This window comes from Salvia hispanica, chromosome 3 (genome assembly GCF_023119035.1).
Source record: "Salvia hispanica cultivar TCC Black 2014 chromosome 3, UniMelb_Shisp_WGS_1.0, whole genome shotgun sequence".
Lineage (NCBI taxonomy): Eukaryota > Viridiplantae > Streptophyta > Magnoliopsida > Lamiales > Lamiaceae > Salvia > Salvia hispanica.
In genome coordinates, this window is record NC_062967.1 from 9,349,108 (window position 1) to 9,365,442 (window position 16,335).

Genomic DNA, 16,335 nt, shown 5'->3' on the forward strand with positions numbered 1-16,335 from the left:
TGTTATGTGCATGTAATACTATAATGTATACGTAGAACATAAAAGGCAAAACACATCCTTAAGTCCCCGTACTTTGATTGTTTATTTCAATAGGTCCTTATACAATTTTTTCGTTTTAATAAGTCCTCGTACTTTTCTATTCAATATATTCCAATCCTTATTTAACGGAACCATTAACTTTTCCGTTATAAAATAATACATCATATATTAATTATTAAATCTATTCCACCTAATATCCTAGTCGGAAAATATCAACCAAACATTAAGAAAAAGATAAAACAAGAAAAAATGATCTCAGAGAGAAGAGCGAGGATGTTGGGTTTGCGAACACGGCCGGACATGACCTCGGAGAGAAGAGCGAGGCTGTTGGCGTTGAAGAGGGCAATGGAGGCGATCCCCGAGCCCACGGCGGTGCCGTTCACGAGGGCGAGGCCTTCCTTGGGCTGGAGCTCGAAGAAGCCGCCCTTGACGCCGGCGAGCTTTAAGGCTTCCTCGGCGTTGAGGAGCTCTCCGGTGGGGCCCACGGCCTTGGAATTGGGCGGCCGGTCAGGAGCCCAGCGATGTAGGAGAGGGGGCACGAGAATGCCGGAGGCCGTGATGTGCCGCAGAGAGGGAGACATGGGGTGATGTTCTGGTTCAAGAATTTGGTAATGGCTTCAAGGATTTCAAATCGGATGCTGGAGTAGCCTTCGAGTAGGGTGTTGATCCGGACCAGCATCGTCGCTCTCGTTGCCGTGTGCGGCAGCGTGCGGTTTGATTCCGTTCCGTTTCCAAATATTCCGGCGTTCAAGAACCTGTTGCCATTTTGCTTTCATTAATTTCTAATCGAAAAGAACAGCAACTTTAAGCAGAAGACCACTCCAAAAAAAATTGGTTCTTGAATTTATTGGGTGTGATTATAGCTCTCTTAGCGTTATACGATACCAGGCTGCAACACAGTGTTTGAGGGAGAAAGAGAGAGTGTGGGAAGGGGCAGTTTCAAAAAATTGATACTCATTTTCCAACTAGGATATTAAGTGGAATAGATTTAAATAATTAATATATGATATGTTATTTTATAACAGAAAAGTTAACTATTCCGTTAAATAATGATTGGAATATATCGAATATAAAAGTATGAGGACTTGTTAAAACGAGAAAATTGTATAAGGACCTATTGAAATAAACAATCAAAGTACAAGGATTTGATGATGTGTTTTACCTTGTAAAATTACAAGTATAAAATGTTGACATTTTCTAAAATGTGTACGTAATATATATGCTAGCCCTAGTATATATTTATAAATATGTGAAATATGGATAAATATGTAGAATGTAGGAGTATAACATCTTGGGTAAAAATGCTAAATTTAATTTGAATTTTATAATTTTATATAACTCCTTTTAAAATAACATTAGGATACTACTAATTTAAACATAATAGTGTATAATTATGAGAAAATAATAAACATACAACATCAAAAAATCATTTTCCGTATATATACTATCAATTGAGCCGCAGTAATTGATTGTGTATTGATCTCAAATTGGAAATTATCATGGTGACAAATCTTTAGGCAAGTTGACCAGCTTCATGTAATAAAAGAAAGTTGATCTCCACTATACTAAAATTCACACAATCATCAAATAAATCATCAATGTTAATATCCTTTTGAAAACATAGGAATGAAACATTCAATTAAATTCCACTTATAAATACACCAAAACACTCAAATCTCTCCATATCACAATCACAAAAATGTACTTCTCCACCATGACCAAATCCCTCTTCCTAACAATTTTCTTCATCGTCGTCGCTGCCGCCGTCGCCCAAAACTCGCCACAGGACTTCGTGGACGCCCACAACCGCGCGCGAGCGGAGGTGGGCGTCGCGCCCGTGGCGTGGAACGCCACTGTGGCCGACTACGCCCTTCGTTACGCGGAGGAGCGGTCCGGCGGATGCGAGCTGGAGCACTCCGGGGGGCCGTACGGAGAGAATCTGGCGGAGGGGTACGGGGAGTTCTCGGCGGTGGAGGGCGTGGGGTTGTGGGTGGGCGAGAAGTCGAGCTACGACTATGCCTCCAACTCGTGCGTAGGAGGGGAGTGCCTGCACTACACGCAGGTCGTGTGGCGCGACTCTACGCAGTTGGGATGCGCGCGGAAGCAGTGCCGTAACGGCTGGCAGTTCGTCATCTGCAGCTATTATCCACCGGGAAATTACATCGGCCAACGCCCCTATTAGCGAGTAAAAATGTAGTCGAATCGTCATTTGATGTGTCTAGTCAATTATAATCGGAAGTAGCAAAAAGAGAAAAAAGTAATGAAAGAAAATATTTCTGTAACGCCTCTACTAGCCAATAAAAAAATAATGAAGAAAAATATTTTTGTAATTCATTTGATTAGTTGCGCGCAAGAAAATATGTGTATAACTTATATGCCTACTGTTGGATATGGTTTCTTATCTGCTTTTATTGTTGGTTGCCTCAAGTTTGTATTGTTTTAGGTGCAAAAGTTATTTCATGATGGTTTAAATAAACAATTTACGGCAAATAGTTGAAAAAATCAGTTTAATTTTGGGTCAATCTCACAACTAACAATTATGACCAATTTTATCATAACTTTGTTAGTATTTTTTAGTTGTCCTATAGCAAACAAAAAAAAAAAATCAATGTGCCGTGTGTCTAAATTTATTGGTGTGACATATATGTTTGTAAAAATTAACGAAGTGACTGATAAGGTGTATTAAACGATGGTGTTTTGAATGTTTCTCCACGCAGATTTTTTGCCGGTCACATCTATATAATTTTCCCTGCATATGACACATGCACAAAGATGACATGTATAAGTCGAGAAGATTGGACAAAATTGGCATACATAAATCGAGAAACAACTATTATCAGTGATTAGTTACTTAATTACATTAAAAAAAATTAATTATATAAAGTGGATGTCTAATAGGCTGGGCCTGGTTTAGGTTTTGGATGGATCTGAGCCTAAGTTCACAAAATGGCCCAATTGAAGCACACATCAACTGAGGAGCTCAACTCGGGCTCATTTCGTTTCACTGATTGATATGGGCCGGCCTAGTTGACAAGTCTATGCAGACATAGACAAAAATGATGGTGGTGATGTTTATATTTTATTCGAAAATATTAGGTGATCCAGATAATTGATTAAATCTTTTACATAAGTAGTATAATTTGAAGATTCTGTAATAAAAGAGAAATTTTTTAAGTATCCCTAGGGCTTTAGTGGATTTTTTTTTTAATTATCTAAGAGTGATAAAAAAATATCTTTAGAAAGTCTAGAAAAAACTCAAGTAAAGCTCAAGGGATTTTTTATTTTCAGAAAATCTGGTTGTTCTATTTTCAAGACCCAGTCACGTTAATTTGAACTACATCATACCTTAGGATTTGATTGAGTATTTTATAGTATGCACATATGTCGTGTCGCATTATTAATCTTATTGTGATGAGATGAGTGCACATATGAACATCAATTGTTAATTTACTTAATTTGGAGTTGAAAAATAAATTGATGTCAAATTGTCAATATACTAATTTGTAACATGCTTGTTGTGGATAGCTAGGAATAGATAAAAATATCAAATTACCCGCTCTTACCAAACAAAAAAAAAATACTGAATATACTGAATTTTCGGAATATCACAAATTTTCACATGAATTTTCGGAATATCACAAATTTTCACATGTATAATACCTTACCAATTAATTCGATATGATAAATGTATAAATAGAGCAAAACAGGCATCTTTTGTATCCTCACAAAAATGGACTCTTCCACCATTTCCCTCTTCCTAACACTTTCCTTCATCGCCGCCGCCTCCGGACAAAACTCGCCACAGGACTTCCTGGGCGGGCACAACGCCGCACGGGCGGAGGTAGGCATCCCTCCGCTCGAGTGGAATGCCACCGTGGCTGACTACGCCCTCCGCTACGCCCAGAAGCGCGCCGACGACTGCAACCTGGAGCTGTCAATGGGGCCATACGGCGAGAACCTGTTTATGGGGCAGGGGCAGGTTTCCGCGGTGGACGCCGTGACCGTGTGGGCGAGCGAGAAGCCCAACTATGACCAAGCATCCAACTCCTGCAAAGGATCGTGCCTGCACTACACGCAGGTCGTGTGGCGCGCCTCCACCCAGCTAGGCTGCGCGCTGCAGCCGTGCCGGAACGGCTGGATCTTCGTCATCTGCAACTATCATCCGCCGGGAAATTACGACGGAGAACGCGCCTACTAGGCCGGAATGAATCACCTTATACGTTACTATATACTACATTTTCTAATACACCGCAACATTAACATCTGGATCTCTCTTTATGGATAAAAAATCTATTTCCAATATAAATTCTTTCCTTCAATTTCTCACTCTACTATTTATAAGCTAACTAAATAATTGAAACAATATAAAAGGACTAATTTTTTACTTTCTCCATACAATATAAAAGGATTAATTTATTGCTTTGTTCTTATTTTTATTATTGAAACGAAGATGTCAATTTATATACAAATGTGATTAACTAGAACTTAACCAATCTTCATAAATTAAATAATTATTATCTCAATATAAAATATTGTAGAAATATTTATATGATTTCTATTAAAAATAATTGCAAAATTTAATTATCTGTTAAGTATGCATTATATAATATTTGTTATAAAAATATATATAGAAAAATTTTAACTATCAAATAATTATGCAGTATAATGTTTTTTAGTTATAGTATATTAATTGATATTTTGGGAATATTAAAAATAATTTATTTTAATAAAATAAGAAAAAACATAGAATTTGATCATTTATATATTTTGAAATACGTAAAAATTTAAGTCTTTCATATAACTTTTTGGAATAAATTTTTTTTGATAATACTATTATTTTTTTTACAAAATTTAACATTATTATTTAGATTAATAATAGTGAAAGAGAAAATGAAAAAAAAAAATAATAGAGCGAAATGGAGAGATAAAGTGTGAGAAAGTGAAGGATAGAGTATACAAAAGAAAATGTACTCCCTTGGGCTATTCGACCTGACCCATTTGACAATTTGACAAGAGTATGCATCATCTTCATTTACAACTAGGTACAGTGGCGGATGGGGGGGAGGGCAGGAGGGGGCGGTCGCCCCCGCCGTGCGACTAATTTCTTCTTATCCGGACGTAAAATCACCATGTCCGCCCCTTCTGTTTGCCCTGACGTCGCCCCGAAAATTGAAAAAAATTGTCATTTTCGACCTAAACCAACCTACTAATATATATTTCGCTCCCTCCGTTTATCAATCCTGGATCCGCCACTGACAAGGTACTACTCCATTTTACAACATACTACTAAGTACTCGTACTTTATTGGAACTTCTTATTCGATTTTGACTTGCGTTGAAGTCGCTATTCTTTGATAGATGAAGATTGCCTGGTAATACATTGTTATCTCTTATTTTCTTATTGTTGTTATACTCCTTCCATCTCAGTTTTATAGTCACATTTTGCCATAAAAGTCCGTCCCATATTTATAGTCATATTTAGAATTTTCCATATTTGGACATAAAATTTTACCCCATTATTCACTAAAATTACACTCAAATGCCATTATCAATACAAAAATAAACCAAAACAAAAATAAAAAAACCAAAAAGTCAACAAGGGACTCACCTTCAACCAACTCACTTAATTTATTACACACTCCTTCATCTCACTTTATTTATTACACACTTCATATCTCACTTCATTAATTACACACTCCACTAATTCCTTAAAACTTGTGCCCTAACTAAATGTGATTATAAATGTGGGACGGAAGGAGTATTAAGTTTGTTACTTTTATAGCTATTTATATTTGATTTTATACTACTACTATGCAATGCTAACTCACTAATTTTATAGCTTGATCGCTTTGAATCAAATAAAAAAAATCTTAGTAGGTGAAATGGAAAAAAGGGTCAATAGCTCCAAATTAGGAGTACTACGTTTCTCAAGCGATCGACGATTGTGTTATCAAGTTAGGAATTTACCATGAGCTTAATTTTTAACTCAATTAAAAAATTGATTGTAGTACGAAATTATTGCAGAGAGCATGTCTATCTCAACATCACAAATCATTAGGCAAGTTGACCTTCATGCATTAATGAAAGAGAGAAGTTGATCTCCACTATATATAGTCTATACACATTAATTCATCAAGGCAAACAATAATAATAATTCAAAGAAATCATTAACATTGATATTTCATTTTAAAAGATTAGAAGGTTAAAACGTTAAATCATAGTATCACCACTACACACATTCCATTTATAAATACTAGATCAAAACAGGCATCTTTTGTATCCAACAAATTAAAACCCTCACAAACAATGGATTCTTCCACCATTATTTCCCTCTTCCTAACACTTTCCTTCATCTCCGCCGCCGCAGGACAGAACTCGACACGGGACTTCCTGGAAGGCCACAACCTCGCACGAGCGGTGGTAGGCGTCCCGCCCCTCGAGTGGAACGCCACCGTGGCCGACTACGCCCTCCGCTACGCCAAGAAGCGGTCCGACGACTGCAACCTGGAGCTGTCAATGGGGCCGTACGGCGAGAACCTGTTTAAGGGGCATGGCTTGGGGCTGTTTTCGGTGACGGCGGCAACCGCCGTGAACCATTGGGTGAGCGAGAAGCCGTACTATGACTACGCCTCCAACTCATGCATTGCCGGAAAATCGTGCCTGCACTACACGCAGGTCGTGTGGCGCGGATCCACTCAGCTAGGCTGCGCGCTGCAGCAGTGCCGTAACGGCTGGATGTTCGTCGTCTGCAGCTATGATCCGCCGGGAAATTGGGTTGGAGAACGCCCCTACTAGCGTTCATGAATCGTGGAACATTATCTATTTTATTGTTTGTTGGCTATGGCCTGTGGTTTAAAAAATGTAATGTTTGTGTTCAAAGCTTGTCTTATCATCATGGCTTTAAATAATGTTATGGAAATTCTTAATTAAACTATTATTATTATTTAAGGATGCAAATTTATATTTTTAAATACACCACCTACGCTTTAATAAAAGTTTTCAATCTTACCATCTCAATGCAAACAAAAATTTCTCTAAACAAAAAAAATATTAAGGTTTAACAGAGAATGGGTAATGATAAAATGCAAACTCATATATTGTACAAACTCCAAACTTTTCAACATAGTGTCAACACAGTGTAAAATTTCAATATTTTGATGTCAACACAATGTTAATACAATGTTATCACAATATCAACACGGTGTCAACCATTGACACTGTGTTGATATTTTCTGTTGCTATTATTTTGTAATCTGTTGACATTTTTTTACGATTTAGATTGTAGTTTGAAGTTTGTACAATATTTAAAGTTTGCATTTGATTACATCCCAACAAATAATTGTGTCCTTAACTTAACAATGTTTTTCAATATGGTTATTTATCAAAAAATTTCTAACATAAGTAATTGCATCTAAAATTTTATGCTTTTATAAGTTTGTTGTGGTGACATCTCTTTCAAAATTATTGGATCACAACACTGTATAATATGTAGACTTTATTAATGCTAGCTAGAGCTTTTCACAAATAAAATTACGTAGTGCGCACCGGACAAACTTCATCGTGTTTTAATTGCAAAATTTAGAAAGATGATATTGTAATTATGAGTTTTTTTTTTTTTTTAGAAAAAGTGGAAAAGCTTGAGAAAACATAATGAATATAGGAAACACCGACTCTATCATGCAAAATTCAAATAATAAGCCCCCGATCCTAAGTTTAAAAAATGAAATTCAATAATTTTTTTTAATAATACTAAAAATAAAACTGAACGAATATATTTTATCATAACTTTTCTTTTTTAATCTGTATATACATCCCTTTGGCTCATTCACCCTTCAACTCTCACACTTCAACAGTATATTTTAAGTTGTTTCTCATTCAATTAATGATTATATATATTACACCCCTTTGGCTTGTTCATTCACCCCACAATTCTCACACTCCAATTCCAATTATATATTTTAAGTTGTTTTGATGATAAAAATAATGATTATATAACTAACAAATAAAAAAAAATTAATATGAACAGTATAAGTACTTAAAATTTTGATGATTTTTGCGTATATATGAATGTGGATAGTACAAGAAAATACGAAAATATTGTGAATGCTTAAGATTAAAATATTTTTGTTTATACCATTCCTAATAAGATGAGCCAAGCCCAATCACGTTTGACCAACTTTTTAATATGGTCCACGTTTTCCCACGAGATTTAATTGACTACTGGAGAATTTTTATAGTAATATATTAATTATATGCATATATATCGAGTGGTATGATTAATCTTACGCACGTACGTTCCTTAATTAATTATTGATGAACATGTAATTAATTTTCCTTAATATATTATATTTAGTTAGTCGTGTCACGCACGTTCCTTAATTAATAAAAAGGTGACTGAATTTTGGTTGGAATTTATAAAAGATTATTAACAAAAAATTACTATATCAATTAGTTATTGATGAACATGTAATTAATTTTCTCAAATTGAAAACAAGAAAAATAAAACAACATATCGGATTTATTAACTAAAAAGGATGAAACATAGTAATCGAAGTCGGAGACCGGTTTAGGGTACTGTTGGCTTCATATTAATAAAATTAACAATCGGCTTCGGAGGGAGGGACTTCTTGATGTGCCACGGGAGGAGGGATTGTTGGATGGTCGGTGGAAGGGGGGAACTGCCGCCGGACTTGAGAAGCAGGACTAGACATCTGGCAGCGGCCGCGGTCGCTTGGAACGGCCCAGTCTCGTGTTCCAATGGAGATCAGAGATGTCCATGACTATGTCTATGCGGCTCTGTGTGTGAAGTAGGGGTGGAGAATTATATCGAAATACTGGACTTACAGTATCGAAAAAATACCGAAAATATCGATTTTTCGGTAAATCGTAGTTTCCGGTACGGTATGATATCGTACCGAAAGATTAGGTACGATAACGGTATTAGATTTCTTATACCGCGGTATACCGGTATATACCGTCATACCGAATCGTCAATATATATCGACACTTCGGTATACGTGATATATCGATTGATTATTATATATATAAACATACTATATATGGGGCATGTTAGGGTGCCACCACCCCTTAAAATAACACCATACCACAATTCCTTGCCAATCATTTGTACACGTGGACGAATAATAAGCTGCCACGTGGCAAAAAAAAAAAAAAACTGAAAAAGACGGCCAACAATTTGTTGTTCTTTATACAGCAATTTTTCTTGTCCAGCAATATCCGACACACTATACAACAATCTATAGATTGCTGTGTAGTGTTTGTAATATTGCTGTGTAGCGTTTATAATATTGCTGTATAAGTGGTGTCACAGTGTCACTTTAAGATGGATTGTCATTTTAACACAAACCTACTATATACAGTATATTTTATGTTATATTTATACTAAAAGTTTAAAATAAAATTCTCTATTATACGAAAATAAAAAATAGAATTGTTTTTTTGAATATTTTGGGTATAATAGATTTTTTTTCGGTATAACATGTATAACGGTATGTCGTACCGCAGTTCGGTATACCATAAAAGTACGGTATACCGAAAACATGGTATGGTAACGGTATCAAAATCTATCTTACCGAATTTCATATACCGAACTCCTGTATACGGAAAAATTCAGTATGATATCGGTATAGTGTTTTGTCATACCCTAACTTTCGGTACGGTATAGATATGACACTTATAATACGGTATACCGTAACGAACCACCCTAGTAAAGTGCAATGAAATTATACGATTTTCTCCTAATTAGATAACTACGGATTGATGAATAAGGTACTACTCCACCTATTAATTCAATTAATTTGTATATTGCAGTTTTATCGGAATTAGCCAATTTGGAGTACTTGTTATTGTTTTCAAAATATATATCTACATTTTTAATTTGTGTGTGCACGTCGTGTTAGTTTATAAGTAGTTGTATCACGCACACTCCTTAATTTATAAAAGATGACTAAATTTTAGTTGGAATTTATACAAAGTTATTTTTGGTTAAAATTTAAGAAATGATGAGTTGGGTTCCTTTTCTCCTTTAATTTAGGCGCTCGTAATTATTCTGGCACTTAATTATGGGTCGGATCTTTTTATTGTGTTTGGATCTACCCAACTTTAGTGGGTCCACTCTATTATGTTTAAGTAGGGATCCCCTAGTGACAGGAAATATTCTCAAAAATCAGACATACTATCTCCTTCTCTGAAAATTTGAAACAGTTTACTATTTTGGTTCGTCCCTTAAAGTTTAACACACTTCATTTTTTTACCATTTTTTATAATGAACGTCATATTTCACTAAGTCATTCCTAGTCACATTTTATTATAAAACTAATACTTTAAAAGTAGGACCCACATTCCACCAACTTTTTCAACTCACTTTTCATTACATTTTTTAAGATTCGTTCCGAATTAAAATGTGTTAATATTTTGAGGATAGAGGTATCTGCTTTTCATATGCAAGGATAGTATTTTAAATTCGAGCGTCAAAACCGGCAAAAGCGTTGGCCCCCAACTTTTTTACTATTTCTCTTGTATTGTTATTTTAATTTTTTATTTGGAAAAAATAATTTATAAAATACTACTATGACAAAAGATTAAAAATGAGAGTAATAATAAAAAAAATTGCCCAACCAAAACCGCGCATAGGCCGCCGCCCCAGGTTGGCGGGTTTTCGAGCGCTATCACGGATGTTCTTAGGCAAGCGAGCACCCATTATTGTGTTGTTAATATTTTGTATTTGTATGTATTGATAAAGCGATGAACGTTTGTGATGCCAAGTTGATTGTAGTATGAAATTGATGCAAGGAGCATGTCTATCCAAGCTCTCACAGCATCAAAATAAAAGAAAAGTTGATCTCCACTACTATATCACTAATTCAAGAAGGCAAATAAGTAATTCAAAGAAATCAACAAATTTGATTTGATTTGAAAAGATAGAAGGTATAAATAGAGCAAAATAGTGATATCCCATATCCAACAAAAATGGAGGCTTCCACCATTTCCCTCTTCCTAACACTTTCCCTCATCGCTGCCACCGCTGCCGGACAGAACTCGACAGAGACACAGGGCTTCCTGGACGCCCACAACCTCGCTCGGGCGGAGGTGGGCGTCCAGCCCCTCGTGTGGAACGACACTGTCGCCGACTACGCCGTCAGCTACGCCAACAACTGCACTCTGGAGAAGTCCGGGGGGCCGTACGGGGAGAACCTGGCGACCGGGGAGGGGCAGTTTACGGGGGAGGATGCGGTAAGCATTTGGGTGAGCGAGGGGCAGAACTATTCCTCCTCCTCCAACACCTGCAACGGAGTGTCGTGCGAGCAGTACACGCAGGTTGTGTGGCGCGACTCAACTCAATTAGGCTGCGCGCTGCTGGAGTGCTCTAATCTCATCTTCGCCATCTGTTGCTATTATCCGCCGGGAAATATTGCCGGCCAAACCCCCTTTTAGCTACTCTTCCTACATGGAGTATTCATTTGCTCAATTTCCGAAAAAAAAAATATTCTCTCTTCTTTTAATCTCATTGTTGGTTTGTTGGCTATGGTTAAAAACAATGTCACATGTGTATTGTCTGTTTATGTAATTTCAAAACTATTTTACGATGGCTTAAATAATGTGCTGTGTATAAAATACTTCATGTATGTATTGTTGTCTTATGTTCAAAATCATGTTGTTGAGCCATGAATTTAGTTTGCAAGGGGGGCATTTTCCCCTTATCAAAAGAATTAAATAATAATACTACTACTACATGAAGATTTTAAAATGATTGGCTCATTGCGTTGTACGCGGAAAAATGTCACAAACAATATTGCACTTTTCCAAACAGTTTCCCCAATAATTTTACAAATTCTATAGTTCAGAATCTTATGACTTTACATGTTTATACTTCCATCTGTCCTATTAATACCGGACAAAGAACCAACCATGACCAACTAGAGCTCGGATGGTGGCCTAACAAAGAATCAACCGTAATCAACGAGGACGTTGGCCCTGAAGAGGGTCGATTGTTATGGACTCAATGTTCCACATTGGTTGTGAGAGCAACTGATGTGAGGTTTATAGACTAAATGAACTCTCTCTCCTAATAGACTAGTATTTTGTGACGAATTCTCCCGTTTGGTCTGTTATAACATGTTCTCATCTTGAATGCTTGTTTTCCACCAAAATAATGTTCGCACACTACAAGTGTTCTAAGCTGGGCATACATTGACGAAGTTTTTTACGTATTGATGGTTCATATTACCGGTTCGCGCTCATGGTCCGAGGCAAGTTAATGACCATTTCATTCCATAAACTTGCTTTCAAGGATAGCTTCTATGCTATAAGAGCATTCACAACGGGGTGTCCTAAGGTCCGCCCTATAGGGCGCCTATGCTCCGCCACATCATCATTTTATCCTCCCATCCTTTCGAATAAGATTAAAATATTTTTGTTTATACCATTCCTAATAAGACGAGCCAGGCCCAATCGCGTTTGACCATCTTTTTAATATGGTCCACGTTTTCCCATAAGATTTAATTGAATAGTTATATCCATATATTTCGAGTGGTATAATTAATCTTATTTTATAATTTGTGTGTGCACGTCGTGTCACGTACATTCCTTAATTAATTATCGATGACTGAACCGTTGGAATTTATAAAGAATATTTTTGTTAAAAATTTAATAAATGGGTCCTATTCTAATGCTTATAGCATCCTAATCCAAAATCAAGACTAAATCACCATCACTGAATTTTAAAATGAGTGGATGAGATTAAAGCTCACAAAATCTCAATAAATAGCAGACAAAATATCAACAAAAGGATAATATCGTCATTATGTTATCATATGATAATTTTCGTGAGTGTTTTTTTATATCAACATTGTGCATTACAAATATCAACAATATGACATTAGAATATCAACATAAGGATAAGAAAATATCAACACATTTTTATTGAGATTGGACATGCATAATATTGAGATTTTGCCTACAATATATTGAGATTTTTTGTTGTATTTGTAGAAAATAGCTGCTTATCAACATGTATCGAAAATTGAAATATAATTTATCAAATTTCATCACCCGAATATCGTCGGAACATATGCAATTGAGATCTCGTTGGAATCCTTATTAAATTATCTTTAATTTGATATATTTTTTGCGAAAAAATAATTTAAATTGAGAGAGTTACGTAAATTTAAAGATTTGAGATAATTTTGAGGAGAGAGAAAGTAGTTAGTTATAATTACTACATGTAGGATTTGACATTAATACCCTTTTAATTTAATTAATAATTATTTAAATTTAAAATATATTACACTTGACATTATATTAACCACAAGATCTTCTAATCTAATGGTTGAAAATTGGTCTAATTTAGGATTGATAATTAGTTATTACATCCCTGATGAGTTAGGGTTTTTTAGTTTCATTTAGAATATGGTCATATGATTATTCTGGATTCCTTTAATTTTTGCTTTATTTTAATTATTCTAGAACTTACGGATCGGATCTTTTAGAGTGTTTGGAATTTGGATCCTACCCAACTTTAGTTATGTTTAAGTAGATGGGCATTAGGGCATCCACCATTAGACATAAAGCATTCCCAAAACTCCATAATCCATTTTTCATTTGCTAGCATTTTTAAATTCCAGCCTCAAAACCTACAATAGCGTTAGCCCCAACTTTTTTACAATTTTTCTTATGTTGTTATTTTAATTTTTTATTTAGAAAAAATAACAAGTCCCTAAAAAATAGACAACATTTGAAATTACACGAGTTTTTATGTACAATTGATAAAGCAAGAGAAATATAGAAAGAAAAAGAGATTAGAATATTGTTAGTAGAGAATAAGACTCACCTCATTAGTGAGAAGAGATCCCAAAATGACAAATATTGTCTATTTTTAGAGGACGGATGGGTTACTACATATTAAAATACTACAATAATAAAAGAAGAATGAGAGTATTTAAAGATAGAACAATAGGATTGTATTAAAATGACAACCATATTTAAAATGACAACATACCACCAATGAGGATCCTTAGATTTAGGAGCAGATTCAATCTTAGCCTGCCACGTGGTAGGCTTGTTTGCCTATATATCGTAGATTGCTTCATTATATTTTATTTTGCATCACAATTGCTTGAAACTATATGCCGAGTTGCTTGCCTATGCATCATAGATTGCTTCCCTACGTATCGCATATTACTTGCCTAGGTTGTGATTTTAACTATGGTGTCACGATAGTTCTCTCATTTCGTAAGTATTTCATATTGCTTGGAACCATATGCCGAATTGTTTGCCTATGTATCACATATTGCTTACATATGTATTGCATATTGCACGTTACTCGTTGTCACGTTATCACTTTAAGAGTGATGTCACCCTAACGCACCTCTAGAACAATATATTAAAAAAATTGCCCTGCGAAAACTGCGGAAACCGACGCCCCATCTACAATAGCAACTTGAAAATCGGCGCACGATGCTAGCTAGCAGGTTTTCGAGCGCTATTGTGGATGCTCTTGGATGGTCCTAAATCTTTATTATGCACGTTGTTGTCGATATCCTAATATTATTGGATTAAATAATTAGATGAGCCAGACCCTGTTTGACCAACAACCTATAAGATTTGATTGAGTATTTTATAGTATGCATATATATCGTGGTGTATTATTAATGTTATTGTGACACGCCCGATCCTTGTAACTTCAATGAGAGATTCAGAATATTGCTATAGTACTGTTTGTATAAAAAAACTCCAATTAATTAAGTATGACAAAATTTTAGTTGAAATTTACATAAAAATATTTGATTAATTGTAGAGTAGGAAATTGATGCATCATTAGGCAAGGTGACCTTAATGCATTATTAAAAGGAAAGTGTATCCCCACTACACTCACTAATTCAATTAGGCAAATAATAATAATAATAATAATAATAATAATAATAATAATAATAATACAAACAAATCATCAACTTTGATTTGAATTCAAAAGATAGAAGGTATAAATAGAGCAAAATTAAGAGGCATCTTCTTCGGTATCCAACAACAGAAAAAAATGGAGTCTTCCACCATTTCCCTGTTCCTAACACTTTCCCTCGTCGCCGCCACCGCTGCCGGACAGAGCTCGTCAGAGGAATACCTGGACTTCCTGGAAGCCCACAACCGCGCTCGAGCTGAGGTGGGCGTCCAGCCCCTGGAATGGAGCAACATCGTCGAGAACTTCGCCGTCACCTACGCCCAGAGGCCCGACAACAACTGCAGTCTGGTGGAGTCCAGGGAGGCGTACGGGGAGAACCAGGCTAGCAGGATGGGGCAGCTTTCGGCGGAGGACGCGGTGAACATTTGGGTGAGCGAGAAGCCCAACTATGACTACACCTCCAACTCCTGCGTTGGAGGGCCGTGCCAGAACTACACGCAGGTTGTGTGGGCCAACTCAACTGAATTAGGCTGCGCCAGGCAGCAGTGCACTAACGGCCTCGTCTTCGCCATCTGCTACTATAATCCGCCCGGAAATTTCATCGGCGAACGCCCCTACTAGCTACTCTTCACCTATGCTCCACTGTTGGATATGTAACACTATCTATTTTCATTGTTGGTTGGTTGGTTGCCTATGATAAACCCAATGTCATGCATGTCATGTGTGTATTGTTTGTTTATGTAATTTCAAAAGCTATTTTACGATGCCTTAAGTAATGTACTGTATAAAATTCTTTGTGTATGTATTGTTGTATGTGTGTACGTATTGTTGTCTTATGTTCAAAAGCACGCCGTTGTAGCCTACTAAGCACGCAACCAATATACATGTATCAGTAGCGTATCCATGATTTTCGAGGCCTACCGTGCAGAAGGGAAAATTAAGAACAAAAGCTTGAAATTTAAATTATTCCAATTTCCAATATATGTGATGGTAGAATTTTGAGCAACTAAAATTACGTATGTAGATTGTAGAGTTTGATTTGACAATCTCTCTTCATTCCATGTCAATAGAGTCGTATTCCTTTTCGGGACGTTCCATCTGTTATAGAATGAGGAGATTGAAATCAGCAAGAAAGCAACGAACAAGAAAATGACACAGGGGATTTTACGTGGTTCGATCTTACGATCTACATCCACGGGAAAGAGAAAATGATTCACTATATTTGAGATATCTGCAGAGCTTTACAATCAATCAAGAACACATTCCAAAGACTCAACACCTCTAATCTAATTCTAAACCAAGAACTAATCAAGTGAAGTATTTTTGGAGACTCTCTTTTCTTGAAGAACTAACTGAAAAACTGAATTGATGAAGTGCAACTAT

At 36.0% G+C, this 16,335-nt stretch overlaps 5 protein-coding genes and 1 pseudogene across 5 annotated transcripts; 5 read left to right on the forward strand and 1 right to left on the reverse strand.

Moving 5' to 3' along the window:
* Nucleotides 1–251: 251 nt before the first annotated feature.
* On the reverse strand, nucleotides 252–1,755 carry LOC125209216 (annotated as a pseudogene).
* Nucleotides 1,754–2,221, forward strand: LOC125209217 (basic form of pathogenesis-related protein 1-like). Its single transcript, XM_048108821.1, has one exon. The coding sequence runs from the start codon at nucleotides 1,754–1,756 to the stop codon at nucleotides 2,219–2,221; it is 468 nt and encodes a 155-aa protein (XP_047964778.1).
* Nucleotides 2,222–3,769: 1,548 nt separating this feature from the next.
* Nucleotides 3,770–4,344, forward strand: LOC125208886 (basic form of pathogenesis-related protein 1-like). The gene has a single exon (XM_048108391.1). It carries the CDS (start codon nucleotides 3,770–3,772, stop codon nucleotides 4,235–4,237), a length of 468 nt encoding a protein of 155 aa, XP_047964348.1. The 3' UTR covers nucleotides 4,238–4,344.
* Nucleotides 4,345–6,308: 1,964 nt separating this feature from the next.
* LOC125216958 (pathogenesis-related leaf protein 6-like) lies at nucleotides 6,309–6,918 on the forward strand. The gene has a single exon (XM_048118749.1). The coding sequence runs from the start codon at nucleotides 6,345–6,347 to the stop codon at nucleotides 6,831–6,833; it is 489 nt and encodes a 162-aa protein (XP_047974706.1). The 5' UTR covers nucleotides 6,309–6,344; the 3' UTR covers nucleotides 6,834–6,918.
* A 4,109-nt stretch (nucleotides 6,919–11,027) lies between these two features.
* LOC125217057 (pathogenesis-related protein 1C-like) lies at nucleotides 11,028–11,653 on the forward strand. The gene has a single exon (XM_048118882.1). The coding sequence runs from the start codon at nucleotides 11,028–11,030 to the stop codon at nucleotides 11,490–11,492; it is 465 nt and encodes a 154-aa protein (XP_047974839.1). The 3' UTR covers nucleotides 11,493–11,653.
* A 3,437-nt stretch (nucleotides 11,654–15,090) lies between these two features.
* LOC125210835 (basic form of pathogenesis-related protein 1-like) lies at nucleotides 15,091–15,715 on the forward strand. The gene has a single exon (XM_048110440.1). It carries the CDS (start codon nucleotides 15,091–15,093, stop codon nucleotides 15,571–15,573), a length of 483 nt encoding a protein of 160 aa, XP_047966397.1. The 3' UTR covers nucleotides 15,574–15,715.
* The last annotated feature ends 620 nt before the right edge of the window (nucleotides 15,716–16,335 follow it).